General features: G+C 40.9%; 2 protein-coding genes across 6 annotated transcripts in view; one reads left to right on the top strand and one right to left on the bottom strand.

Annotated features, from left to right (window-relative positions):
- LOC133648285 (seipin-like) overlaps window positions 1-22,907 on the bottom strand; it is a 52,380-nt gene extending 29,473 nt beyond the window's left edge. For 2 of the 5 annotated variants that reach the window (XM_062044220.1, XM_062044225.1), the window contains exons 1-4: window positions 19,025-19,090; window positions 18,658-18,785; window positions 14,894-15,158; window positions 11,002-11,080 (exon numbers count right to left, since the gene is read on the bottom strand). In XM_062044220.1, coding sequence (XP_061900204.1) covers window positions 11,002-11,080; window positions 14,894-15,153 — 339 coding nt within the window. In that variant the 5' untranslated portion in view covers window positions 15,154-15,158; window positions 18,658-18,785; window positions 19,025-19,090. Of the gene's footprint in view, window positions 1-11,001; window positions 11,081-14,893; window positions 15,159-18,657; window positions 18,999-19,024; window positions 19,091-19,511; window positions 19,547-22,481; window positions 22,728-22,796 lie in introns of those variants that run through there. The other 3 variants (XM_062044221.1, XM_062044224.1, XM_062044223.1) reach the window with 3 other exon arrangements.
- On the top strand, window positions 19,146-25,744 carry rnaseh2c (ribonuclease H2, subunit C). The gene is made up of 5 exons (XM_062044226.1): window positions 19,146-19,223; window positions 23,531-23,714; window positions 23,793-23,905; window positions 23,981-24,100; window positions 25,579-25,744. Exons 1-5 carry the CDS (start codon window positions 19,152-19,154, stop codon window positions 25,600-25,602), a joined length of 513 nt encoding a protein of 170 aa, XP_061900210.1. The 5' UTR covers window positions 19,146-19,151; the 3' UTR covers window positions 25,603-25,744.
- The last annotated feature ends 954 nt before the right edge of the window (window positions 25,745-26,698 follow it).

The following is a 26,698-nucleotide window of genomic DNA, read 5'->3' as shown; positions in this document are numbered from 1 at the left end:
ATGGGAACATAGATCTTGTACCTGTGATCTTGTCCTTTCGGTCATAACCCAAAGCTCATGACCATAGGTGAGGATGGGAACGTAGATCTTGTCCTTTAGGTCATAACCCCAAGCTCATGACCATTGGTGAGGATGGGAACGTAGATCTTGTACCCGTGATCTTGTCCTTTCGGTCATAGCTCAAAGCTCATGACCATAGGTGAGGATGGGAACGTAGATCTTGTACCCGTGACCTTGTCCTTTCGGTCGTAACCCAAAGCTCATGACCATTGGTGAGGATGGGAACGTAGATCTTGTACCCATGATCTTGTCCTTTCGGTCATAACCCAAAGCTTATGACCATTGGTGAGGATGGGAACGTAGATCTTGTACCCGTGATCTTGTCCTTTCGGTCATAGCCCAATGCTCATGACCATAGGTGAGGATGGGAACGTAGATCTTGTACAAGTGATCTTGTCCTTTCGGTCATAACCCAAAGCTCATGACCATAGGTGAGGATGGGAACGTAGATCGACCGGTAAATTGAGAGCTTTGCCTTCCGGCTCAGCTCCTTCTTCACCACAACGGATCGATACAGCGTCCGCATTACTGAAGACGCCGCACCGATCCGCCTGTCGATCTCACCAGCCACTCTTCCCTCACTCGTGAACAAGACTCCGAGGTACTTGAACTCCTCCACTTGGGGCAGGGTCTCCTCCCCAACCCGGAGATGGCACTTTCCCGGGAGAGAACCATGGACTCGGACTTGTAGGCGCTGATTCTCATCCCAGTCGCTTCACACTCGAACCGATCCAGTGAGAGCTAAAGATCCTGGCCAGATGAAGCCATCAGGACCACATCAGCTGCAAAAAGCAGAGACCTAATCCTGCAGCCACCAAACCAGATCCCCTCAACGCCTTGACTGCGCCTAGAAATTCTGTCCATAAAAGTTATGAACAGAATGGGTTGATTGGTAACACTAAATGGTCCCTAGAGTGTGAATGTGAGTGTGAATGTTGTCTATCTGTATTGGCCCTGTGATGAAGTGGACACTTGTCCAGGCTGTACCCCGCCTTCCGCCCGAATGCAGCTGAGATAGGCTCCAGCACCCCCCGCAACCCCAAAAGGGACAAGCGGTAGAAAAATGGATGGAATCTCATTTATCTCTTGAGGTCTGCAACCAGCGGCTCTTTCATGACGCCATGACGCCCTTTGGCTTTGAAACTAGATGTCAACAAATAATGGCTACTTAATTTATTTAGGGGCCGGCGTGGCGCGGTTGGGAGAGTGGCCGTGCCAGAAACCTGAGGGTTCTAAAATTCTCAAAAAAATTGTTGCACAGCAGCTAAATGAACACTTAGTGACTAACAATCTCTGTGAACCTTTTCAATCCGGTTTCAGGGCAAATCACTCTACGGAGACAGCCCTCGCAAAAATGACTAATGATCTATTGCTAACGATGGATTCTGATGCGTCATCTATGTTGCTGCTTCTTGATCTTAGCGCCGCTTTCGATACCGTCGATCATAATATTGTATTAGAGCGTATCAAAACACGTATTGGTATGTCAGACTTAGCCTTGTCTTGGTTTAACTCTTATCTTACTGACAGGATGCAGTGCGTCTCCCATAACAATGTGACCTCGGACTATGTCAAGGTAACGTGCGGAGTTCCCCAGGGTTCGGTTCTTGGCCCTGCACTCTTTAGTATTTACATGCTGCCGCTGGGTGACATCATACGCAAGTACGGTGTTAGCTTTCACTGTTATGCTGATGACACTCAACTCTACATGCCCCTAAAGCTGACCAACACGCCGGACTGTAGTCAGCTGGAGGCGTGTCTTAATGAAATTAAACAATGGATGTCCGCTAACTTTTTGCAACTCAACGCTAAGAAAACGGAAATGCTGATTATCGGTCCTGCTAGACACCAACATCTATTTAATAATACCACCTTAACATTTGACAACCAAACAATTAAACAAGGAGACTCGGTAAAGAATCTGGGTATTATCTTCGACCCAACTCTCTCGTTTGAGTCACACATTAAGAGTGTTACTAAAACGGCCTTCTTTCATCTCCGTAATATCGCTAAAATTCGTTCCATCTTGTCCACTAGCGACGCTGAGATCATTATTCATGCGTTCGTTACGTCTCGTCTCGATTACTGTAACGTATTATTTTCGGGCCTCCCTATGTCTAGCATTAAAAGATTACAGTTGGTACAAAATGCGGCTGCTAGACTTCTGACAAAAACAAGAAAGTTTGATCATATTACGCCTATACTGGCTCACTTGCACTGGCTTCCTGTGCACTTAAGATGCGACTTTAAGGTTTTACTACTTACGTATAAAATATTACACGGTTTAGCTCCAGTCTATCTCGCCGATTGTATTGTACCATATGTCCCGACAAGAAATCTGCGTTCAAAGAACTCCGGCTTATTAGTGATTCCCAGAGCCAAAAAAAAGTCTGCGGGCTATAGAGCGTTTTCTATTCGGGCTCCAGTACTCTGGAATGCCCTCCCGGTAACAGTTAGAGATGCTACCTCAGTAGAAGCATTTAAGTCCCATCTTAAAACTCATTTGTATAATCTAGCCTTTAAATAGACCCCCCCTTTTTTAGACCAGTTGATCTGCCGTTTCTTTTCTTCTCTCCTCTTCTCCCCTGTCCCTTGCGAGGGGGAGTTGCATAGGTCCGGTGGCCATGGATGAAGTGCTGGCTGTCCAGAGCCGGGACCCCGGGTGGACCACTAGCCTGTGCATCGGTTGGGGACATCTCTGCGCTGCTGACCTGTCTCCGCTCGGGATGGTTTCCTGTTGGCCCCGCTGTGGACTGGACTCCCGCTGATGTGTTGGATCCACTGTGGACTGGACTTTCACAATGTTATGTCAGACCCACTCGACATCCGTTGCTTTCGGTCTCCCCTAGAGGGGGGGGGGTTACCCACATATGCGGTCCTCTCCAAGGTTTCTCATAGTCATTCACCGACGTCCCACTGGGGTGAGTTTTTCCTTGCCCGTATGTGGGCTCTGTACCGAGGATGTCGTTGTGGCTTGTACAGCCCTTTGAGACACTTGTGATTTAGGGCTATATAAATAAACATTGATTGATTGATTGATTGATAGGCTCCAGCACCCCCCGCAACCCCAAAAGGGACAAGCGGTAGAAAAATGATTGGAATCTCATTTATCTCTTGAGGTCTTCAACCAGCGGCTCTTTCATGACGCCATGACGCCCTTTGGCTTTGAAACTAGATGTCAACAAATAATGGCTACTTAATTTATTTAGGGGCCGGCGTGGCGCGGTTGGGAGAGTGGCCGTGCCAGAAACCTGAGGGTTCCTGGTTCAATCCCCACCTTCTACCAACCTCGTCACGTCCGTTGTGTCCTTGAGCAAGACACTTCACCCTACTTCACCCTTGCCCCTGATGGGTGGTAGTTAGGGCCTTGCATGGCAGCTCCCGCCATCAGTGTGTGAATGTGTGTGTGAATGGGTGAATGTGGAAATAGTGTCAAAACTGCTTTGAGTACCTTGAAGGTAGAAAAGCGCTATACAAGTATAACGCATTTATTTACTTAATTTTAATTTAACAGTTGTTATTTTTGGAGAGAGAGAAAATAAAACATTTTGATGTATTGTCGATGGAAATGTACGTCACAGCCCCTGTGCGTCATCTCTTGCTGACAAGCAGCTGGGGTTGTCTTGATACCAATATTTTGGTACCGGTACCAAAATGTATTTCGATATTTTTCCATATCAAGGAGACCACAAAAATGTCATTGTTGTCTTTATTTGAACAAAAAATCATAGAGTATATGAAACACATGTTTATTATTGTAATTTAGTCCTTAAATAAAATAGTGAACATACTAGACAACTTGTCTTTTAGTAGTAAGTAAACAAACAAAGACTCCTAATTAGTCTGCTGACGTATGCAGTAACATATTGTGTCATTTATCTACCTATTATTTTGTACACATTACGAGGGACAAACTGTAAAAACGGATTATTAATCCACTTGTTCATTTACTGTTAATATCTGCTTATTTTCTGTTTTAACATGTTCTATCTACACTTCTGTTAAAATGTAATAATCACTTATTATTCTCTTCTTCGATACTTTACATTAGTTTTGGATGATACCACACATTTAGGTATGGATCCGATACCAAGTAGTTACAGGATCATACATTGGTTGGTCATATTCAAAGTGCTCATGTGTCCAGGGACATATTTTCTGAGTTTATAAACATAATATGAAATTAAAGAAAAAAGATTTTGTGAGGATAAAAAATATCGATGTCATCATAGTAGTATCAACTCAATACGCTCTTGTACTTGGTATCATTACAGTGGATGTCAGGTGTAGATCCACCCATGGCGTTTGTTTACATTGTGACGCCAGTGAGCTATTGTATCCTCCTACAGTGTGTAGTGAAGCATGCTTAGCTATTCCTCATCCTCCAGTGATAATGATACTTGTAAGAAACTTACTTTATTTGTCGCCATGGAGGCCAGGGTTAGAAGTACCGTATTTTTCGGACTATAAGTCGCAGTTTTTTTCATAGTTTGGCCGGGGGTGTGACTTATACTCAGGAGCGACTTATGTGTGAAATTATTAACACATTAGCGTAAAATATCAAATAATATTATTTAGCTCATTCACGTAAGAGACTAGACGTAAAAGATTTCATGGGATTTAGCGATTAGGAGTGACAGATTGTTTGGTAAACGTATAGCATGTTCTATATGTTATAGTTATTCGAATGACTCTTACCATAATATGTTACGTTAACATACCAGGCACGTTCTCAGTTGGTTATTTATGCCTCATATAACGTACACTTATTCAGCCTGTTGTTCACTATTCTTGATTTATTTTAAATTGCCTTTCAAATGTCTATTCTTGGTGTTGGCTTTTATCAAATACATTTCCCCAAAAAATGCAACTTATACTCCAGTGCGACTTATATGTGTTTTTTTTCCTTCTTTATTATGCATTTTCGGCTGGTGCGACTTATACTCCAGAAAAATACGGTAGCTAAAACACTGCAGACTGTGGATGGATGTTAGCTGGTAGCTAGCTAGCCATGTCTTAAAGCACTTCTTCCTGAGGGTTTTTCAGTGTTATAACTTCACCTTTATCTTTACTTTTTACACCAAAATGCGTCCATTCTCCCTTTTCTGTCTACACGCTGTGTCTGCTTGTAAGTACTCCGTGTGCGCGCGCTGCCGAACATGCTCCTCTGCTTGTAAAACCAGCAATGCCACGACATGACGTCGTGCCCAGGAACCGGTTCTTTTCAAACTGAGTAAAGTACAGTTTTTGATTCATTAGTACCGAGATACTATACTAGTACCGCTATACCGTATAACCCTACAAGCAATTGTATTGTTTTTAGCGGTCAAACCCCAGTAAGCTATTTTTTTTTCTCGTATTTAAAATAATTTGGTGATTTGCTTATACCCAGGAATAAAATAGGAATCGTTATTTGTCAAGCGTTTGATTTCATAAATTCTATAGCATAAGTATAACGAAACTATAAGTGGTGTTATCGGCATTTTAGGAATCAGAGTTCGCGGCTCTATGGGTTTTATTTGGGGGGAATGGGCTCAAGTGGCTCTTTGTGTGCTGAAGGTTGCCGACTGTGTTAGGTAAACCATACATTACCTAACTATTTAAAGGCCTACTGAAATGATTTTTTTTTATTTAAACGGGGTAAGCAGATCCATTCTATGTGTCATACTTGATCATTTCGCAATATTGCCATATTTTTGCTGAAAGGATTTAGTATAGAACAACGACGATAAAGTTCGCAACTTTTGGTCTCTGATAAAAAAAAGCCTTGCCCCTACCGGAAGTAGCGTGATGTAGTCAGTTGTTCGCCTCCTCATATTTTCTTATTGTTTTCAACGCAGCTAGAGCGATTCGGACCGAGAAAGCGACGATTACCCCATTAATTTGAGTGAGGATGAAAGATTCGTGGATGAGGAACGTTAGAGTGACGGACTAGAATGCAGTGCAAGACATATCTTTTTTCGCTCTGACCGTAACTTAGGTACAAGCTGGCTCATTGGATTCCACACTCTCTCCTTTTTCTATTGTGGATCACGGATTTGTATTTTAAACCACCTCGGATACTATATCCTCTTGAAAATGAGAGTCGAGAACGTAAAATGGACATTCACAGTGACTTTTATCTCCACGACAATACATCGGCGAAGCTCTTTAGCTACTGAGCTAACGTGATAGCATCTGGCTCAAATGCAGATAGAAACAAAATAAATAAATCCCTGACTGGAAGGATAGACAGAAGATCAACAATACTATTAAACCATGGACATGTAACTACACGGTTAATAATTCTCAGCCTGGCAAAGCTTAACAATGCTGTTGCTAACGACGCCATTGAAGCTAACTTAGCAACCGGACCTCACAGAGCTATGATAAAAACATTAGCGCTCCACCTACGCCAGCCAGCCCTCATCTGCTCATCAACACCCGTGCTCACCTGCGTTCCAGCGATCGACGGCGCGACGAAGGACTTCACCCGATCACAGATGCGGTTGGCGGCTAGCGTCAGATAGCGCGTCTGCTATCCAAGTAAGTCCTCTTGGTTGTGTTGCTACAGCCAGCCGCTAATACACCGATCCCACCTACAACTTTCTTCTTTGCAGTCTCCATTGTTCATTAAACAAATTGCAAAAGATTCACCAACACAGATGTCCAGAATACTGTGGAATTATGAGATGAAAACAGAGCTTTTTGTATTGGCTTCTATGGGCTACCGATACTCCTGTTTCACTGGCTACGTCACGCGCATACGTCATCATCCAAAGCCGTTTTCAACCGGAAGTTTAGCGGGAAATTTAAAATTGCACTTTATAAGTTAACCCGGCCGTATTGGCATGTGTTGCAATGTTAAGATTTCATCATTGATGTATAAACTATCAGACTGCGTGGTCGGTAGTAGTGGGTTTTAGTAGGCCTTTAATTATGACAAATGTAATTATTGTTTATATGTTTAATATTATTTATTTATGTATTTATTTGACAGGGACAGTACAATTAAACATTGCTACCTTCAGGTAACTGATGTCCAAGTACATAAGACGTCTAGCCACAGGCTACAGTGTAATTTGCAACCCTCATCCCTGCTTAGGCTTTTAAAAAAAAGTTGAGAAAAGTGTAAAACACATACAGAAGGATTAAAGGCCTACTGAGACCCACTACTACCGACCACGCAGTCTGATAGTTTATATATCAATGATGAAATCTTAACATTGCAACACATGCCAATACGGCCGGGTTAACTTATAAAGTGCAATTTTAAATTTCCCGCCACACTTCCGGTTAAAAACGTTTTATTATGCTGACGTATGCGTGTGACGTCACGAGGGCAAGGGAAGTATTCGGAGCCCGTAGAAAAAGCTCTGTTTTCATTTCATAATTCCATAGTATTCTGGACATCTGTGTTGGTGAATCTTTTGCAATTTGTTTAATGAACAATGGAGGCTGCAAAGAAGAACGTTGTAGGTGAGATCGGTGTATTAGCGGCTGGCTGTAGCAACACAACAAGGACTACTTACTTGGATAGCAGACGCCTAGCCGATGCTAGCCGCCAAACCCACGGATGAAGTCCTTCGTCGCGCCGTCGATCGCTGGAACACAGGTGAGCACGGCTGTTGATGAGCAGATGAGTGCTGGCTGGCGTAGGTGGAGCGCTAATGTTTTTATCATAGCTCTGTGAGGTCCGGTTGCTAAGTTGCTAAGTTAGCCTTAGCGTAGTTAGCAACAGCATTGTTAAGCTTTACCAGGCTGAGAATTATTAACTGTGTAGTTACATGTCCATGGTTTAATAGTATTGTTGATCTTCTGTCTATCCTTCCAGTCAGGGATTTATTTATTTTGTTTCTATATGCAGTTAAGCACGATGCTATCACGTTAGCTCAGTAGCTAAGTGTGTCACCGATGTATTGTCGTGGAGATAAAAGTCACTGTGAATGTCCATTTCGCGTGCTCGACTCTCATTTTCAAGAGGATATAGTATCCGAGGTGGTTTGAAATACAAATCCGTGATCCACAATAGAAAAAGGAGAGAGTGTGGAATCCAATGAGCCAGCTTGTACCTAAGTTACGGTCAGAGCGAAAAAAGATACGTCCTGCACTGCCTCTAGTTCTTCACTCTAACGTTCCTCATCCACGAATATTTCATCCTCGCTCAAGTTAATGGGGTAGTCGTCGCTTTGTCGCTCCGAATCTCTCTCGCTCCATTGTAAACAAAGGAAAATTGTGAGGAATATTACCTCCTGTGACGTCACGCTACTTCCGGTACAGGCAAGGCTTTTTTATCAGCGAGCAAAAGTTGCGAACTTTATCGTCGATTTTCTCTACTAAATCCTTTCAGCAAAAATATGGCAATATTGCGAAATTATCAAGTATGACACATAGAATGGATCTGCCATTCCCGTTTAAATAAAAAAATTCATTTCAGTAGGCCTTTAAGACAAGTACAGAAATAAAAACACATTGAAAATAATTGGCCCAATTTGTCCATACTACACCCAGTTCTAGTGCTCACACTTCTTGATTTTCCTTAAGCCACTTTTTCAGTTTTGTGGAGAAAAGTGTGACTTTAACTCCAGTGGCAAAGAGTTCCAAAGATGTGAGACCTTCACTGAGAACCCAGACTGACCCAGAGTCGTCTGGCACCTTTTCACTCTACAGCTGGAGTCTGCACACCTTCATTCTTTACACATCACATCAGGGACTAATCCATGAAGACACTTCAAAATAGCTTTTAAAAAATGAGAAATGTATAAAATTATCAAAACTCATCATGTTATATTTTTGAGTGATAAGGCAGTGATGATCTTTAGTGTTTGTTTATATAACGACAACAGAGGCTTCACTACACTTTTTGTGTCCCCAGACCATGGCACAATGAGACATATGGGATGAAATCATTGCATGCATGTAAACTTGTGTAGCTTGAACAGGTAAACAAGGTCTAATAAGCCTGAAACTGTTTATATTTATTTTTATGCTCTTATTCATTTTTATAATATGGCTATCAAATTCAAATCCAAAATAACACCCAAATATTTAAATTCCTTTACCTGCTCTATTTTATTTTGATTAATGTTGACCTTAATTCCATTTAATGATTGTTTCTTCAAAGAGAAACACATTGAGACTGTTTTGTTATAATTTAGGGTTAAACAGTTATTTTGAAGCCATGTTGATGTATTGAAGTATTTAACATTTATTTACTCATTTATTTATTCACTGCTCTGTTACAAATGGAGAAAAAAGGGGCAGGATTGAATATGCTCTGCTTCTTCTTACTCCTATTCGGGACATGCTTTAATAATACAACTGGAAACATGTGATGTATTACGTTGTAATTGTCTTGCATGCATGTTTGAAATAAACTGAAATAGAAACATTATTGTGCATTTTTTTTTTTTTAGTAAAGCATGACTGAATTCCTATTTATTATACAAACTGCCTAGTCATAGGATTCCTGCCTAGCAACAAACAAGCGTACAAATGTGATGTGACCAAGAAAAGGTCATGACTCATGAGCAATTCAGTTAAAGGCCTACTGAAATGAATTTTTTAAATTTAAACGGGGATAGCAGATCCATTCTATGTGTCATACTTGATCATTTCGCGATATTGCCATATTTTTCATGAAAGGATTTAGTAGAGAACAACGACGATAAAGGTCGCAACTTTTGGTCGCTGATAAAAAAAAGCCTTGCCTATACCGGAAGTAGCGTGACGTCACCAGAGGAAGTACTCTACACATTCTACCATTGTTTTCAATGGAGCGAGAGAGATTCGGACCGAGAAAGCGACGATTACCCCATTAATTTGAGCGAGGATGAAAGATTCGTGGATGAGGAAAGTGAGAGTGAAAGACTAGAGAGGCAGTGCAGGACGTATCTTTTTTCGCTCTGACCGTAACTTAGGTACAAGGGTTCATTGGATTCCACACTCTCTCCTTTTTCTATTGTGGATCACGGATTTGTATTTTAAACCACCTTGGATACTATATCCTCTTGAAAATGAGAGTCGAGAACGCGAAATGGACATTCACAGTGACTTTTATCTCCACGACAATACATCGGCAAAGCTCTTTAGCTACTGAGCTAACGTGATAGCATCGGGCTCAAATGCAGATAGAAACAAAATAAATAAATCCCTGACTGGAAGGATAGACAGAAGATCAACAATACTATTAAACCATGTATGTGTAAATACACGGTTAATCATTCCCAGCCTGGCAAAGCTTAACAATGCTGTTGCTAACGACGCCATTGAAGCTAACTTAGCAACCGGACCTCACAGAGCTATGATAAAAACATCAGCTATCCACCTACACCAGCCAGCTCTCATCTGCTCATCAACACCCGTGCTCACCTGCGTTCCAGCGATCGACGGAAGGACGAAGGACTTCACCCGATCATCCGTGCGCTTGGCGGCTAGCGTCGGCTAGCGTGTCTGCTATCCAAGTAAGTCCTCCTGGTTGTGTTGCTACAGCCAGCCGCTAATACACCGATCCCACCTACAACTTTCTTCTTTGCAGTCTTCATTGTTCATTAAACAAATTGCAAAAGATTCACCAACACAGATGTCCAGAATACTGTAGAAATTTTGAGATGAAAACAGAGTTTTTTTGTATTGGATTCAATGGGGTACCAATACTTCCGTTTATCTAGTGACGTCACGCGCATACGTCATCATATCTAGACGTTTTCAACCGGAAGTTTAGCGGGAAATTTAAAATTGCACTTTATAAGTTAACCCAGCCGTATTGGCATGTGTTGCAATGTTAAGATTTCATCATTGATATATAAACTATCAGACTGCGTGGTCGGTAGTAGTGGCTTTCAGTAGGCCTTTAATGTAGTTTGCTGAGTTATTCGTATACAGTATTTTTTGATATAATACGACAAGTTTGTGCTGATGTTCCTTCATACGTGTGCAACAGGTGTCAGTATTTATACGCACAGGTTTGTTGTTCCTCATCAGGGAGACGTTGGCCAAGGGATACGAGCACGCAAAGGAGCTTGGGGAGTCACAGTCTGTCCTAGAAAGCAAAACAAACAGATTTTAACCAGGGGATGCATTCAGTGTGCTCATTATGGACCTCATCTGCCACCCAAACTGATTTTTTACACCCCAGTCCAGTGTTTTTCAACCACTAGGGTGCCGTGAGATACAGTCTGGTGTGGGAGATTATCAAATTTCACCTATTTGGGTTAAAAATATCTTTGCCAACCAGTAATTATAGTCTGCAAATGATGTGCCGTTGTTGAGTGTCGGTGCTGTCTAGAGCTAGGCAGCGTAACCGTGTAATAGTCTTCCATATCAGTAGGTCGTGTGAGATGACGATTGTTTGTTGTGATCATAATATGCAAACGACAACGGGAGGCAGTGTGGAGGTAAAAAGGTATCTAATGCTAAAACCAAAAATAAACAAACGGTGAGTTCCCCTAAGAAAAGTAATTGAAGCTTGGGGAACGAATCTACAACTGAACTGGCTACAAAGTAAACAAAAACAGAACGCTGGACGACAGCAAAGACTTACTGTGGAGCAAAGACGGCGTCCACAAAGTACATCCGAACATGACACGAAAATTAACAATGTCCCCACAAAGAGGGATAAAAACAAGTGAAATATTCTTGATTGCTAAAACAAAGTAGATGCGGGAAAAATCGCTCAAAGGAAGACATGTAACTGTGACAGGAAAATACCAAAAAAAGAGAAAAAGCCACCAAAATAGGAGCACAAGACTAGAACTAAAACAGTATACACAGGAAAACAGCAAACAAGTCCAAATAAGTCAGGGTGTGATGTGACAGGTGGTGACAGTACACCTACTTTGAGACAAGAGCTATATTGATGCATGCTTGGTTATGCTTTAAAGTCATATCCAACAATTGCAAGAATTACTTTTTGTTGTCAACATCAGCTGCTGAGTTTAATTTTTTAATGATTTCTGCTGGTGGTGTGCCTCCGCATTTTTTCAACACAAAAAATGTGCCTTCTAATAATAATAATAATAATAATAATAATAGATTTTATTTGTAAAAAGCACTTTCAATTGAGCAAACAACCTCAAAGTGCTAAAGTGTATTAAAAAAATAAAATACAAATATAATAAAAATTAAAAAAAATAAAAACTAGAACTAGCACGCATATACCTAAAAAAAGGCTTTTTTAAAATTTTTTTTAAAAGAAGCGTTTTTAAGCCTTTTTTAAAAGCATCCACAGTCTGTGGTGCCCTCAGGTGGTCAGGGAGAGCGTTCCACAGACTGGGAGCGGCGGAGCAGAAAGCCCGGTCTCCCATTGTTCATAGCTTTGTCCTCGGAGGTTGGAGGAGGTTAGTCTGTCCGGAGCGGAGGTGTCGTGTGGAGGATTTTGGTGTAAATGGTAAATGGGTTATACTTGTATAGCGCTTTTCTACCTTCAAGGTACTCAAAGCGCTTTGACACTATTTCCACATTCACCCATTCACACACTGATGGCGGGGGCTGAACCACGACCAATCAGGAGCGAGGGTGAAGAGTCTTGCTCAAGGACACAACGGACGTGACGAGGTTGGTAGAAGGGGGGGGATCGAACCAGGAACCCTCAGGTTGCTGGCACGGCCACTCTCCCAACCGCACCACGCCGTCCCCCGTGAACAGTTCTTTGAGGTAGAGGGGGGCATTTCCATGGAGGCACTGGTGGGTTAGTAGTAGCCAGTGAAGGGATTTGAGAACTGGTGTGATGTGGTTGTATTGCCGCACTCTCATGCCTTGGCTCCAAAAAGGTTGAAAAACACTACCCTAGTCAAGGTTTTTGGTAATCGGTCGTAAAACTACAAACCCCGTTTCCATACGAGTTGGGAAATTGTGTTAGATGTAAATATAAACGGAATACAATGATTTGCAAATCATTGTATTCAGTTTATATTTACATTTAACACAATAGTAGAACAAACCCCAAGTGGCACTATAATAGTAGAATAAACCCCAAGTGGCACTCTAATAGTAGAACAAACCCCAAATAGTAGATCAAACCCCAAGTGGCACTATAATAGTAGAACAAACCCCAAGTGGCACTATAATAGTAGGACAAACCCCAAGTGGCATTATAATAGTAGTTCAAACCCCAAGTGGCAGTATGATAGTAGAATAAACCCCAAGTGGCACTATTATAGTGGAAAAAAACCCAAGTGGCACTATAATAGTAGAATAAACCCCAAGTGGCACTATAATAGTAGAACAAACCCCAAGTGGCACTATAATAGTAGAACAAACCCCAAGTGGAACTATAATAGTAGAACAAACCCCAAGTTGCACTATAATAGTAGAATAAACCCCAAGTGGCACTCTAATAGTAGAACAAACCCCAAATAGTAGATCAAACCCCAAGTGGCACTATAATAGTAGGACAAACCCCAAGTGGCACTATAATAGTAGGACAAACCCCAAGTGGCACTATAATAGTAGTTCAAACCCCAAGTGGCAGTATGATAGTAGAACAAACCCCAAGTGGCACTATAATAGTGGAAAAAAACCCAAGTGGCACTATAATAGTAGATCAAACCCCAAATGGCACTGTAATAGTAGAATAAACCCCAAGTGGCAGTATAATAGTAGGACAAAACCCAAATGGCACTTTAATAGTAGTACAAACTCTAAGTGGCACTATGATAGTAGTTCAAACCCCAGGTGGCACTATACTAGTAGAATAAACCCCAAGTGGCACTCTAATAGTAGAACAAACACCAAGTGGCACTATAATAGTAGAACAAACCCCAAGTTGCACTATAATAGTAGAACAAACCCCAAGTGGCACTATAATAGTAGGACAAACCCCAAGTGGCACTATAATAGTAGAATAAACCCCAAGTGGCACTATAATAGTAGAACAAACCCCAAGTGGCACTATAATAGTAGAACAAACCCCAAGTGGCACTATAATAGTAGAACAAACCCCAAGTGGCACTATAATAGTAGAATAAACCCCAAGTGGCACTATAATAGTAGGACAAACCCCAAGTGGCACTATAATAGTAGAATAATCCCCAAGTGGCACTATAATAGTAGAATAAACCCCAAGTGGCACTAATAGTAGAATAAACCCCAAGTGGCACTATAATAGTAGAATAAACCCCAAGTGGCACTATAATAGTAGAACAAACCCCAAGTGGCACTATAATAGTAGAATAAACCCTAAGTGGCACTATAATAGTAGAACAAACGCCAAGTGGCACTTTAATAGTAGAATAAACCCCAAGTGGCACTAATAGTAGAACAAACCCCAAGTGGCACTATAATAGTAGAATAAACCCCAAGTGGCACTATAATAGTAGGACAAACCCCAAGTGGCACTATAATAGTAGAATAATCCCCAAGTGGCACTATAATAGTAGAACAAACCCCAAGTGGCACTATAATAGTAGGACAAACCCCAAGTGGCACTATAATAGTAGAACAAACCCCAAGTTGCACTATAATAGTAGGACAAACCCCAAGTGGCACTATAATAGTAGAACAAACCCCAAGTGGCACTATAATAGTAGAATAAACCCCAAGTGGCACTATAATAGTAGAATAAACCCCAAGTGGCACTATAATAGTAGAATAAACCCCAAGTGGCACTATAATAGTAGAATAAACCCCAAGTGGCACTATAATAGTAGAACAAACCCCAAGTGGCACTATAATAGTAGAATAAACCCCAAGTGGCACTAATAGTAGAACAAACGGAATACAATGATTTGCAAATTATTGTATTGTGTTTATATTTACATCTAACACAATTTCCCAGCTCATATGGAAACAGGGTTTGTACATCAGAAAGAACAGACCTACTTATTGAGGCCTAATGTGTGTCTTCCACTCTCACCTGTAGTAGTAGTGCACAGGTGTGGAATAGGCCGCCAGTGGCATGTAAGAGTAGTAGAAGCTGCCGTACAAAAATGCGGCGGTCCAGAGGAGCAGCACCACCGCGGAGAACACCACCACACCCTGCACGGCTCTCTGGAGCGAGTGGGTGATTGCAGAGTCAATCGCATCTCTGACCTTGGTCAGCAACGCACCAAAAAGGAGGAACGGCTCATCAACGTCGTCATCGTCTCCAGAGTGTGGATAATTGGTCTGATCCATTCTACCTACAGAGACAGCAAGCAGGTCCATTAGTGAGCGGAGAAGTGGAAGATGTTCCGTGCACGCTGCAGAGAATACCAAGAAATGTGATGATGTTCCTACTGAGAAAGATGCATTCTTCAGTGGAAGTCACACAGGATGAACACAAACCATAACATTCATGTGTTCATCAGTGGAAGTCACACAGGATGAACACAAACCATAACATTAATGTGTTCATCAGTGGAAGTCTCACAGGATGAACACAAACCATAACATTAATGTGTTTATCAGTGGAAGTCACACAGGATGAACACAAACATAACATTAATGTGTTCATCAGTGGAAGTCACACAGGATGAACACAAACCATAACATTCATGTGTTCATCAGTGGAAGTCACACAGGATGAACACAAACATCACATTAATGTGTTCATCAGTGGAAGTCACGCAGGATGAACACAAACCATAACATTAATGTGTTCATCAGTGAAGTCACACAGGATGAACACAAACATAACATTCATGTGTTCATCAGTGGAAGTCACACAGGATGAACACAAACCATAACATTAATGTGTTCATCAGTGAAGTCACACAGGATGAACACAAACCATAACATTCATGTGTTCATCAGTGGAAGTCTCACAGGATGAACACAAACCATAACATTAATGTGTTCAACAGTGGAAGTCTCACAGGATGAACACAAACCATAACATTAATGTGTTCATCAGTGGAAGTCTCACAGGATGAACACAAACCATAACATTAATGTGTTCATCAGTGGAAGTCTCACAGGATGAACACAAACCATAACATTCATGTGTTCATCAGTGGAAGTCACACAGGATGAACACAAACCATAACATTCATGTGTTCATCAGTGGAAGTCTCACAGGATGAACACAAACCACAACATTAATGTGTTCATCAGTGGAAGTCACACAGGATGAACACAAACATAACATTAATGTGTTCATCAGTGGAAGTCACACAGGATGAACACAAACCATAACATTAATGTGTTCATCAGTGGAAGTCACACAGGATGAACACAAACCATAACATTAATGTGTTCATCAGTGGAAGTCACACAGGATGAACACAAACCATAACATTAATGTGTTCATCAGTGGAAGTCACACAGGATGAACACAAACATCACATTAATGTGTTCATCAGTGGAAGTCACACAGGATGAACACAAACATCACATTGATGTGTTCATCAGTGGAAGTCACACAGGATGAACACAAACCATAACATTAATGTGTTCATCAGTGGAAGTCACACAGGATGAACACAAACATCACATTGATGTGTTCATCAGTGGAAGTCACACAGGATGAACACAAACCATAACATTAATGTGTTCATCAGTGGAAGTCACACAGGATGAACACAAACATCACATTAATGTGTTCATCAGTGGAAGTCACACAGGATGAACACAAACATCACATTGATGGGACTAAGAAGTGAGAAACCACTGAGTCCAATTTCACTTCACAGACATCAGATGACTTAGTGAGTGGTCCAACATGGGCCTGTTTAGTCCTGCTGGAACTGGGAGGTTGGAGCCATTTCCCCTTTATGATATAATTCTAAAGCGACACTTGGGGTTCGTGCTACTATTATAGTGCCACTTGGGGTTTGTTCTATTATCATAGTGCCACTTGGGGTTTGTCGTACTATTATAGTCCCACTTGGGGTTTATTCTACTATTATAGTGCCACTTGGTGTTTGTTCTACTATTTTAGTAGCACTTGGGGTTTGTTCTATTATAGTGCCACTTGGGGTTTGTCCTACTATTATAGTGCCACTTGGGGTTTGTTCTACTATTATAGTGCCACTTGGGGGTTTGTTCTACTATTATAGTGCCACTTGGGGTTTGTCCTACTATTATAGTGCCACTTGGGGTTTGTTCTACTATTATAGTGCCACTTGGGGTTTGTGCTACTATTATAGTGCCACTTGGGGTTTGTTCTAATATTATAGTGCCACTTGGGGTTTGTTCTATTATCATAGTGCCACTTGGGGTTTGTCGTACTATTATAGTCCCACTTGGGGTTTATTCTACTATTATAGTGCCACTTGGTGTTTGTTCTACTATTTTAGTACCACTTGGGGTTTGTTCTATTATAGTGCCACTTGGGGTTTGTTCTACTATTATAGTGCCACTTGGGGTTTGTTCTACTATTATAGTGCCACTTGGGGTTTGTCGTACTATTATAGTCCCACTTGGGGTTTATTCTACTATTATAGTGCCACTTGGTGTTTGTGCTACTATTTTAGTACCACTTGGGGTTTGTACTACTATTATAGTGCCACTTGGGGTTTGTCCTACTATTATAGTGCCACTTGGGGTTTGTCCTACTATTATAGTGCCACTTGGGGTTTGTTCTACTATTATAGTGCCACTTGGGGTTTGTTCTATTATCATAGTGCCACTTGGGGTTTGTCGTACTATTATAGTCCCACTTGGGGTTTATTCTACTATTATAGTGCCACTTGGTGTTTGTTCTACTATTTTAGTACCACTTGGGGTTTATTCTACTATTATAGTACCACTTGGGGTTTGTCCTACTATTATAGTACCACTTGGGGTTTGTCCTACTATTATTGTGCCACTTGGGGTTTGTTCTGCTATTATAGTGCCACTTGGGGTTTGTCCTAATATTATAGTGCCACTTGGGGTTTGTTCTACTATTATAGTGCCACTTGGGGTTAGTTCTACTATTATAGTGCCACTTGGGGTTTGTGCTACTATTATAGTGCCACTTGGGGTTTGTTCTAATATTATACTGCCACTTGGGGTTTGTGCTACTATTATAGTGCTACTTTTTTTTTTTTTTTGCTATTATAGTGCCACTTGGGTTTTTTTTCTACTATTATAGTGCCACTTGGGGTTTGTTCTACTATTATAGTGCCACTTGGGGTTTGTTCTACCATTATAGTGCCACTAAACCCTACTATTACAGTGCCACTTGGGGTTTGTTCTGCTATCAAAGTGCCACTTAGGGTTTGTTCTACTATTATAGTGCCACTTGGGGTTTGTTCTACCATTATAGTGCCACTAAACCCTACTATTATAGTGCCACTTGGGGTTTGTTCTGCTATTAAAGTGCCATTTGTTGTTTGTTCTACTATTCTAGTGCCACTAAACCCTACTATTATAGTGCAACTTGGGGTTTGTTCTACTATTATAGTGCCACTTGAGGTTTGTGCTACTATTATAGTGCCACTTGTTTTTGTTTTTTTGCTATTATAGTGCCACTTGGGTTTGTTCTACTACTATAGTGCCACTTGGGGTTTGTTCTACTATTATAGTGCCACTAAACCCTACTATTATAGTGCCACTTGGGATTTGTTCTACTATTATAGTGTTTATTGGCATTAAGGTGCTATTTAAAGGCAGCCTAAGTAAGAGAGAGTTATCCCATCATGCACACATCATGTAAACAAGTACAAGTACTGTAACTAAATCTGTTCATTTTTTATTTAGAATAAATGGTCTTACCTCAGTTGTGTGTTGATTCATCAGCAAACTTCTTGGTCTGTGGCTCAAACGCCGACTGGATGAAAAGTTGTGAGGAAGAACCTCCCAATAGTTCCTCCCCTGCCCAACAAGCCAAATGGAACAGAGTTCTAAGGAAGAGAACACAACACATGACTATTTTTGTCCGACCCCATTTTGTAATACTTCATGTTGTCAGAAATGTTGGCATTTCTTCCACATTGTGTTAATAGTATTGGGGACCTCGGTCACAAATTGCAACGGATACGATGAATAAACAGCTCTTTTACATCCGTCGTAATTGAAGATGGATATAAAACAGAAGCAACAAATGTAAAGACAAAACGCATTAAAAAACAAGGAATCTTACAAACACAAACAGCAATTCTGTTCCTCGTCTGTAGGGGGAGGAACTTCTTCACGCAGAAGAATAAAACCGCCAAAATAAATGTGAGCGTCGAAGAAGAGTTTTCTTTTTGTATCCAATCAGATCCTATATGCTAATTAACCCGGAACTCGCGGCGGCGTCCTCTTTCAAACAAGCTGTGGACGTTGGAGGCACATATCAGGTAAACAAAACACGTCATCCATCCATTTCCTACCGCTTGTCCCTTGCACGGACGCCATATGTCTTCAACTAGTGATGTTTAAATATCCTGTAATACTGCAAAGGTAAATACAGTAGTAGAGTGTCGCTACAGTACGTGAACATTAGCAAGACGCACATGTGTTCGTGCATTGTGTTATTTACAAGAATAACATTCACATTAAATATATAGTGATAGAATAACATCCACATTAAATATATAGTGATAGAATAACATCCACATTAAATATATACTGATAGTAGTATGTACCATAGACATCTTATAAGTAGACGCAGCATTTGCTGCAGTGACGCGAGAAATTGGGCCGCCATCTTGAAGTGGTGACGAGGAGCCGGCGAGCAGCCTAAACTGGCAGTTGAAAAGGAAGAAAACAAAGATGCTAAACTGACATGAATTGATTACGTGGACCCCGACTTAAACAAGTTGAAAAACTTATTCGGGTGTTACCATTTAGTGGTCAATTGTACGGAATATGTACTGAAATGTGCAATCTACTAATAAAAGTTTCAATCAATCAATCAATCAAGACGGTTGACAGGTAGAAAACAATGATGCTAAACTGACAGTTGACAGGTAGAAAACAAAGATGCTAAACTGACAGTTGACAGGTAGAAAACAAAGATGCTTAACTGACAGTTGACAGGTAGAAAACAAAGATGCTAAACTGACAGTTGACAGGTAGAAAACAAAGATGCTAAATTGACAGTTAACTGGTAGAAAACAAAGATGCTAAACTGACAGTTGACAGGTAGAAAACAAAGATGCTAAACTGACAGTTGACAGGTAGAAAACAAAGATGCTAAATTGACAGTTAACTGGTAGAAAACAAAGATGCTAAACTGACAGTTGACAGGTAGAAAACAAAGATGCTAAACTGACAGTTGACAGATAGAAAACAAAGATGCTGAACTGACAGTTGACAGGTAGAAAACAAAGATGCTGAACTGACAGTTGACAGGTAGAAAACAAAGATGCTAAACTGACAGTTGACAGGTAGAAAACAAAGATGCTAAACTGACAGTTGACAGGTAGAAAACAAAGATGCTAAACTGACAGTTGACAGGTAGAAAACAAAGATGCTAAACTGACAGTTGACAGGTAGAAAACAAAGATGCTAAACTGACAGTTGACAGGTAGAAAACAAAGATGCTAAACTGACAGTTGACAGGTAGAAAACAAAGATGCTAAACTGACAGTTGACAGGTAGAAAACAAAGATGCTAAACTGACAGTTGACTGGTAGAAAACAAAGATGATAAACTGACAGTTGACAGGTAGAAAACAAAGTTGCTAAACTGACAGTTGACAGGTAGAAAACAAAGATGCTAAACTGACAGTAGACAGGTAGAAAACAAAGATGCTAAACTGACAGTGGACAGGTAGAAAACAAAGATGCTAAACTGACAGTTGACAGGTAGAAAACAAAAATGCTAAACTGACAGTTGACAGGTAGAAAACAAAGATGCTAAACTGACAGTTGACAGGTAGAAAACAAAGATGGTGTTCAGCGTTTTCCTGCTCAAGTGAGCGGACTGTTGAAAATAGGAATCGGGGGATTACTTTTCACAAGTAAGATTTAACATTAACGTACTATTGGTTGTATTTTGTGAAAAGAGTGTGTGCATATTGTATATAGTTCTCTGCAAACCTATGAAATGTTCTATTTTGTCTTCATTATTTTGTCAGAATGCACCAGAATGCTTCATTTGTATGTGAAAATCACAAAGAAATCTTCTGGGGGAGGATGACCCCCCTAACAGGGGTTTGGTTTACAAACTTTCAGCCCCACCTAAAACTAAATTCACCAGCCGCCACTGATTATGATGCATTCTCATTTTAGGCAAAGTATAAGACAATACTTTCTTAACAGTATAATTGTAACCAGGAATAAGTCTTCAAGTAACAATATTCAAATACTAACATTGTTGGGTAAGACAGAATTTGCTTTTATTCTGAATCCAGTGAAACAGATTGGTGGTTTTAGCTGATATAAAGACTTTCAGGTGTTTATATATGTTTATGTTGAAGTATTTGGCAGACGCTTTTATCCAAAGCGACATACATCAAAAATACATATAAAACAATCAGTGTAAACATGATCATTTAAGGGAAGAATGTAATACAAAATATCAATACAAAGTGTCAAGACAGAATAAACTCTGTGCTGCTGCAGCAACAGAGATACAGTCTATAAGATATATAGATATCTAATGTATTCATGCATTGTTTATGTAGGATATACACATGTATATATAACCTAATCGCTTTCGTTCTTCAATTTAAAAATAGCTGACCCTTTTTCCCCCTTCTCTGGGATTATATTCCCAGTTTTGATGTGGGACGTCTGGTCACTTATAGCATATAAGAATATTCTATTACTGTTAAGCAAACTATGAATAATAAAACATGTGTCCTTTATCATAGCTACACGTATGACAAAAAAAGGTGGTGAAAATCAGTGGTATTCAGTGAGGAAAGATGAATGATGCGCTGCCAGTTCAGAAATCATGCCTCCTCAATGCAGCCACTACTTGCTTGTCTTGATGATATCGAGGTCAGGATGGCCCTGAATTTCTTAAATTTCAATGAAAAGAAGACCAAAGTAATAGTGTTTGGACCTAGTGGTACCCGTGAGCTCCCCCTGTTGACTTTGGCCCTTCGGCTTTGCACGTTAAGCCCATGATCACCAACCTGGGCTTCCGTATTGACAGTGATTTTAAATTGGAGCGTCAGATTGGCACAGTGGTGGAAGCCATCTTTTTTTTTTTATTTACGTCAGCTGGCCAAGGTTAAAAACCTTCTTTTTAGGCAACAGTTTGAGACAGTAACCCATGCCTTTATCACATCTGGGCTGGATTACTGTAACTCTTTTGTATTTTGGAATTAGTCAATCCTCCCTCTCACATCTGCAGCTGCTCAACTTTGAACTAACACAAGAAAGAGACAGCACATTACTCCTGTTTTAGCCTCCCTCCACTGGCTGCCTGTGTCTTTTAGAGTCCATTTTAAAACAATTTTACTCGTTTTTAAATCCTTACGTGGTCTTACCGTGAATTGATTAACGTACCATGAATTTGTTAACGTGGACCCCGATTTAAACAAGTTGAAAAACGTATTCGGGTGTTACCATTTACTGGTCAATTGTACGGAATATGTACTGTACTGTGCAATCTACTAATAAAAGTTTCAATCATTTAATCAGTCAATTGCCCCACCTTACCTCTCTGAGCTGCTCCACCTCTATGCCCCCACCCGGGCCCTCGGGTCAGCTGATCGGCTGCTCCTGGAGGTACCCAAATCAAAGCGCAAGCTCAGAGGGGACAGAGCCTTCTCGCGGTATAGCTCGGTGGGTAGAGTGGCCGTGCCAGCAACTTGAGGGTTCCAGGTTCGATCCCCGCCATCCTAGTCACTGCCGTTGTGTCCTTGGGCAAGACACTTTACCCACATGCTCCCAGTGCCACCCACACTGGTTTAAATGTAACTTAGATATTGGGTTTCACTATGTAAAAGTGCTATATAAATATAATTTACTCACCCCCACCAAGGACTGTTTTCACTGCTGGACTCTAGAAAGAGGTTCCACAGCCTCCGTAGCAGAACCTCCAGGTTCTGTAACAGCTTCTTCCCTCAGGCCGTAAGACTCTTGAACGCACCATAATAATCCCCTCAATTCCCCCCCAAAATGGATTAACTGGCTGGAATATAAAGACAATTTAACATACATGCATAAACCTGGATGCATATGCAAAAGTGCAATATATTTATCTGTACAGTGATCTATTTATTTATATCTGCACCTTATTGCTCTTTGATCCTGCACTACCATGAGCTAATGCAACCAAATGTTGTTCTTATCTGTATTGCAAAGTTCAAATTTGAATGACAATAAAAAGGAAGTCTAAGTCTAAGTCTATAATTCACTTCACTTCACTGTTGCGGGTCCCAAACTCTGGAACCATCTCCCTCTCCATGTGAGACAGGCCCCTTCTTTGGCTACTTTCAAGACCCTTCTTGAAACCCATTTTTATTCACTGGCTTTTAACCCAGCATGAGATTTTAAACTCTTTTTAACTGCTTTTTATCTAACAAATTGTTCTTAGGATAATTTGTATTTGCTTTTTCAATGTGTATTTTACGTCTGTTTTAAATGTTATTTTTTAGTCTGTCCTTTGCCTGTATTTCTTTGTGGTGTACAGCCCTTTGTTCTTCAACTGTGGTTGTTTTTTAAAGGGCTTTATAAATAAAGTTGGTATGGTATTACCTTTTAAGATACGCAAAGGTTTTGGACCGGGCTGCAGGATGTCCTGTTCCAGCAACGTGACCCGGATCGACGCATCGTCTGTGGGCCAAGCCCCCCGACAACCAGTGCACATGATCCCCTGTGATATTGAGCACAACGGGCCGGCGCAGGTCTCCCAGTACTTTACAGCTGCCGTGAAGGACCGAAAACACGGTAGACTACATTTATTGATGCAGTTTTTTCGAAATTTGTCATTTGATCATTAATTACTGCATGTTTTTCCCCCATTAGAGAAGACCGTGTCGTTCAGGGGTCGCGGTCTCAAAGGACAGGAGCTGACCTGTCCACAAGGCTACACTGGACTTGTCCTTGAGGAGATCAACACGACCGGTTCTGATCAGGAGGTAAACTGTCATCTTGCAATGGAGCATTGGAGATAAAGGACTTGGTGACCGCCTTTCACGTCTGTTTGTGTGCAGGACAGGACCCTGAAGGTATCCTCAGTGTTTGACAAGCTGACTTACTGGAACCTGGAGACACCCCCTAACTCTGACGACGCTGTGGTGATGGCGATGGACTGGCCTGAGCTTGCTGCAGCGGTGAATGATTTCCTTCTAAAAAGACAGCACATCTTTATTAGTACACGCCAAAAGAAGCATCTGTACTCTTAAAGGCCTACTGAAAGCCACTACTACCGACCACGCAGTCTGATAGTTTGTATATCAATGATGAAATCTTAACATTGCAACACATGCCAATACGGCCGGGTTAACTTATAAAGTGCAATTTTAAATTTCCCGCTAAACTTCCGGTTAAAAACGCCTTTGGATGATGACGTATGCGCGTGACGTAGCCAGTAAAACAGGAGTATCGGTACCCCATTGAATCCAATACAAAATAGCTCTGTTTTCATCTCATAATTCCACAGTATTCTGGACATCTGTGTTGGTGAATCTTTTGCAATTTGTTTAATGAACAATGGAGACTGCAAATAAGAAAGTTGTAGGTGGGATCGGTGTATTAGCGGCGGACTACAGCAACACAACCAGGAAGACTTTGACTTGGACAGCAGACGCGCTAGCCGACGCTAGCCACCGACCGCACGGATGATCATGGTGAAGTCCTTCGTCCTTCCGTAGATCGCTGGAACGCAGGTGAGCACAGGTGTTGATGAGCAGATGAGGGCTGGCTGGCGTAGGTGGAGCGCTAATGTTTTTATCATAGCTCTGTGAGGTCCCGTTATACTAAGTTAGCTTCAATGGCGTCGTTAGCAACAGCATTTTTAAGCTTGGCCAAGCTGGAAAGCATTAACCGTGTATTTACATGTTCATGGTTTAATAGTATTGTTGATTTTCTGTCTATCCTTCCAGTCAGGGGTTTATGTATTTTGTTTCTATCGGCATTTGAGCCCAATGCTATCACGTTAGCTCCGTAGCTAAAGTGTTTCGTCGATGTATTGTCGTGGAGATAAAAGTCACTGTGAATGTCCATTTCGCGTTCTCGACTCTCATTTTCAGGAGGATATAGTATCCGAGGTGGTTTAAAATACAAATCCGTGATCCACAATAGAAAAAGGAGAGAGTGTGGAATCCAATGAGCCAGCTTGTACCTAAGTTACGGTCAGAGCGAAAAAAGATATGTCTTGCACTGCATTCTAGTCCGTCACTCTAACGTTCCTCATCCACGAATCTTTCATCCTCCCTCAAATGAATGGGGTAATCGTCGCTTTCTCGGTCCGAATCGCTCTAGCTGCATTGAAAACAATAGGAAAATATGAGGCGATCAACTGGCTACGTCACGCTACTTCCGGTAGGGGCAAGACTTTTTTTTTATCAGAGACCAAAAGTTGCGAATTTTATCGTCGTTGTTCTCTACTAAATCCTTTCAGCAAAAATATGGCAATATCGCGAAATGATCAAGTATGACACATAGAATGGATCTGCTATCCCCGTTTAAATAAAAACATTTCATTTCAGTAGGCCTTTAAAACTGCCCATGGATATCACATGACTCACCTCTTCTTGTTTTTGTTAGGATGTGGATGGAAATTTGATATTTATGTTTACTGTCTTAACAGATTCACGGTGCAGTGGACGACTAAAGAAAGTCCTGGTTCAAGAATAAAGATTTTGAAACACAACATTCTTAGCTGGTGACTAAACAAAGTTCAAATGAGTGATTGTTACAGAGCAAAAACTAAATGAGTATTTTGTACTGAATAAAGAATTACTTCACTTCAATGTTATTACTTCTGCACACTTATAATTAATAGATATACTTAGTTGTCCATGACAACCAGTAAAGAATATTACTTCTTTAGTGTATTTTCAACGTTTAGATAACTTAACAGTGTTGCAAGACCTACTCAGAAACATCTAAAATATATACTTATATCATCACAATTTACAAATATTCACATGGTCAACAAGACTATGATTAATACTGATGTGGAAAAAAAAACATTTTAAGCCATAGGTAATTCTTTAAAAGCTACTGTGGAGGGAGGTGTGGCCAGCGCGCCTGCAGGAGCAAAGGTCACCGCCTCTGTCTATGGCGCTGAGGACGAGCACCATCGGATAGGGGCGGGGCATGTGCTGACGGCGAGACACAGCTGGCAGGTGATTAGATTTCACAGGTGGTACGTGTTAATCTAATCATCTGTTGTCTTTAACAGTAAGCGGCCGGGAGCAGGAGGAGAGAGAGGATACGGACGTGCTTGAGAGAAAACTTCTGATAAAATCTATGTACATTAAAACCTGGTTAAAAACTGCACGCTTGGCTCTGGTGCTGTGTCTAACAGTGGAACTGCTAAGAAGCAACTTCCACAGCTACTTTATATATTAGTGCTATCAAACGATTACATTTTAAAATCAGATTAATCACGTGGTTGCTGCATTAATTATGAACAAATATTTGTTTTTGTAGTGTCATTTTCTTGGAGTAATACCACCCACTACCTTTTTAAGCACTCTGGCTCAATAGTAAACAAACTGGTTTGAGCTAAGAACACAATAGTTTTTCATCTCCATTGTTTCATTTTGCATAAGCAACGACACTTTACCATCACGTTTCGTGCAAACAAATAACCCGCCCGTTTTACGAAAACAAACAAAATCCACGTTAATGTGGACCTGCTACTTATTTTATGTTATTAATGTGCTATATGAAGATGAAGTGCTTTGAGAAAAAGTAAACTC

This window comes from Entelurus aequoreus, linkage group LG04 (assembly GCF_033978785.1).
Source record: "Entelurus aequoreus isolate RoL-2023_Sb linkage group LG04, RoL_Eaeq_v1.1, whole genome shotgun sequence".
NCBI lineage: Eukaryota > Metazoa > Chordata > Actinopteri > Syngnathiformes > Syngnathidae > Entelurus > Entelurus aequoreus.
Note: the sequence above shows the minus strand (reverse complement) of the source record. Positions and strands in the feature narration are given on the sequence as shown.

Bases quoted from the DNA above. Each gene is read 5' to 3' on its own strand.
- rnaseh2c (XM_062044226.1), top strand. From the start codon at position 19,152: ATGCTAATTAACCCGGAACTCGCGGCGGCGTCCTCTTTCAAACAAGCT. The intron at 23,906-23,980 runs GTAAACTGTCAT...GTTTGTGTGCAG, and splicing joins CGACCGGTTCTGATCAGGAG to GACAGGACCCTGAAGGTATC. The intron at 24,101-25,578 runs GTGAATGATTTC...CTGTCTTAACAG, and splicing joins GGCCTGAGCTTGCTGCAGCG to ATTCACGGTGCAGTGGACGA.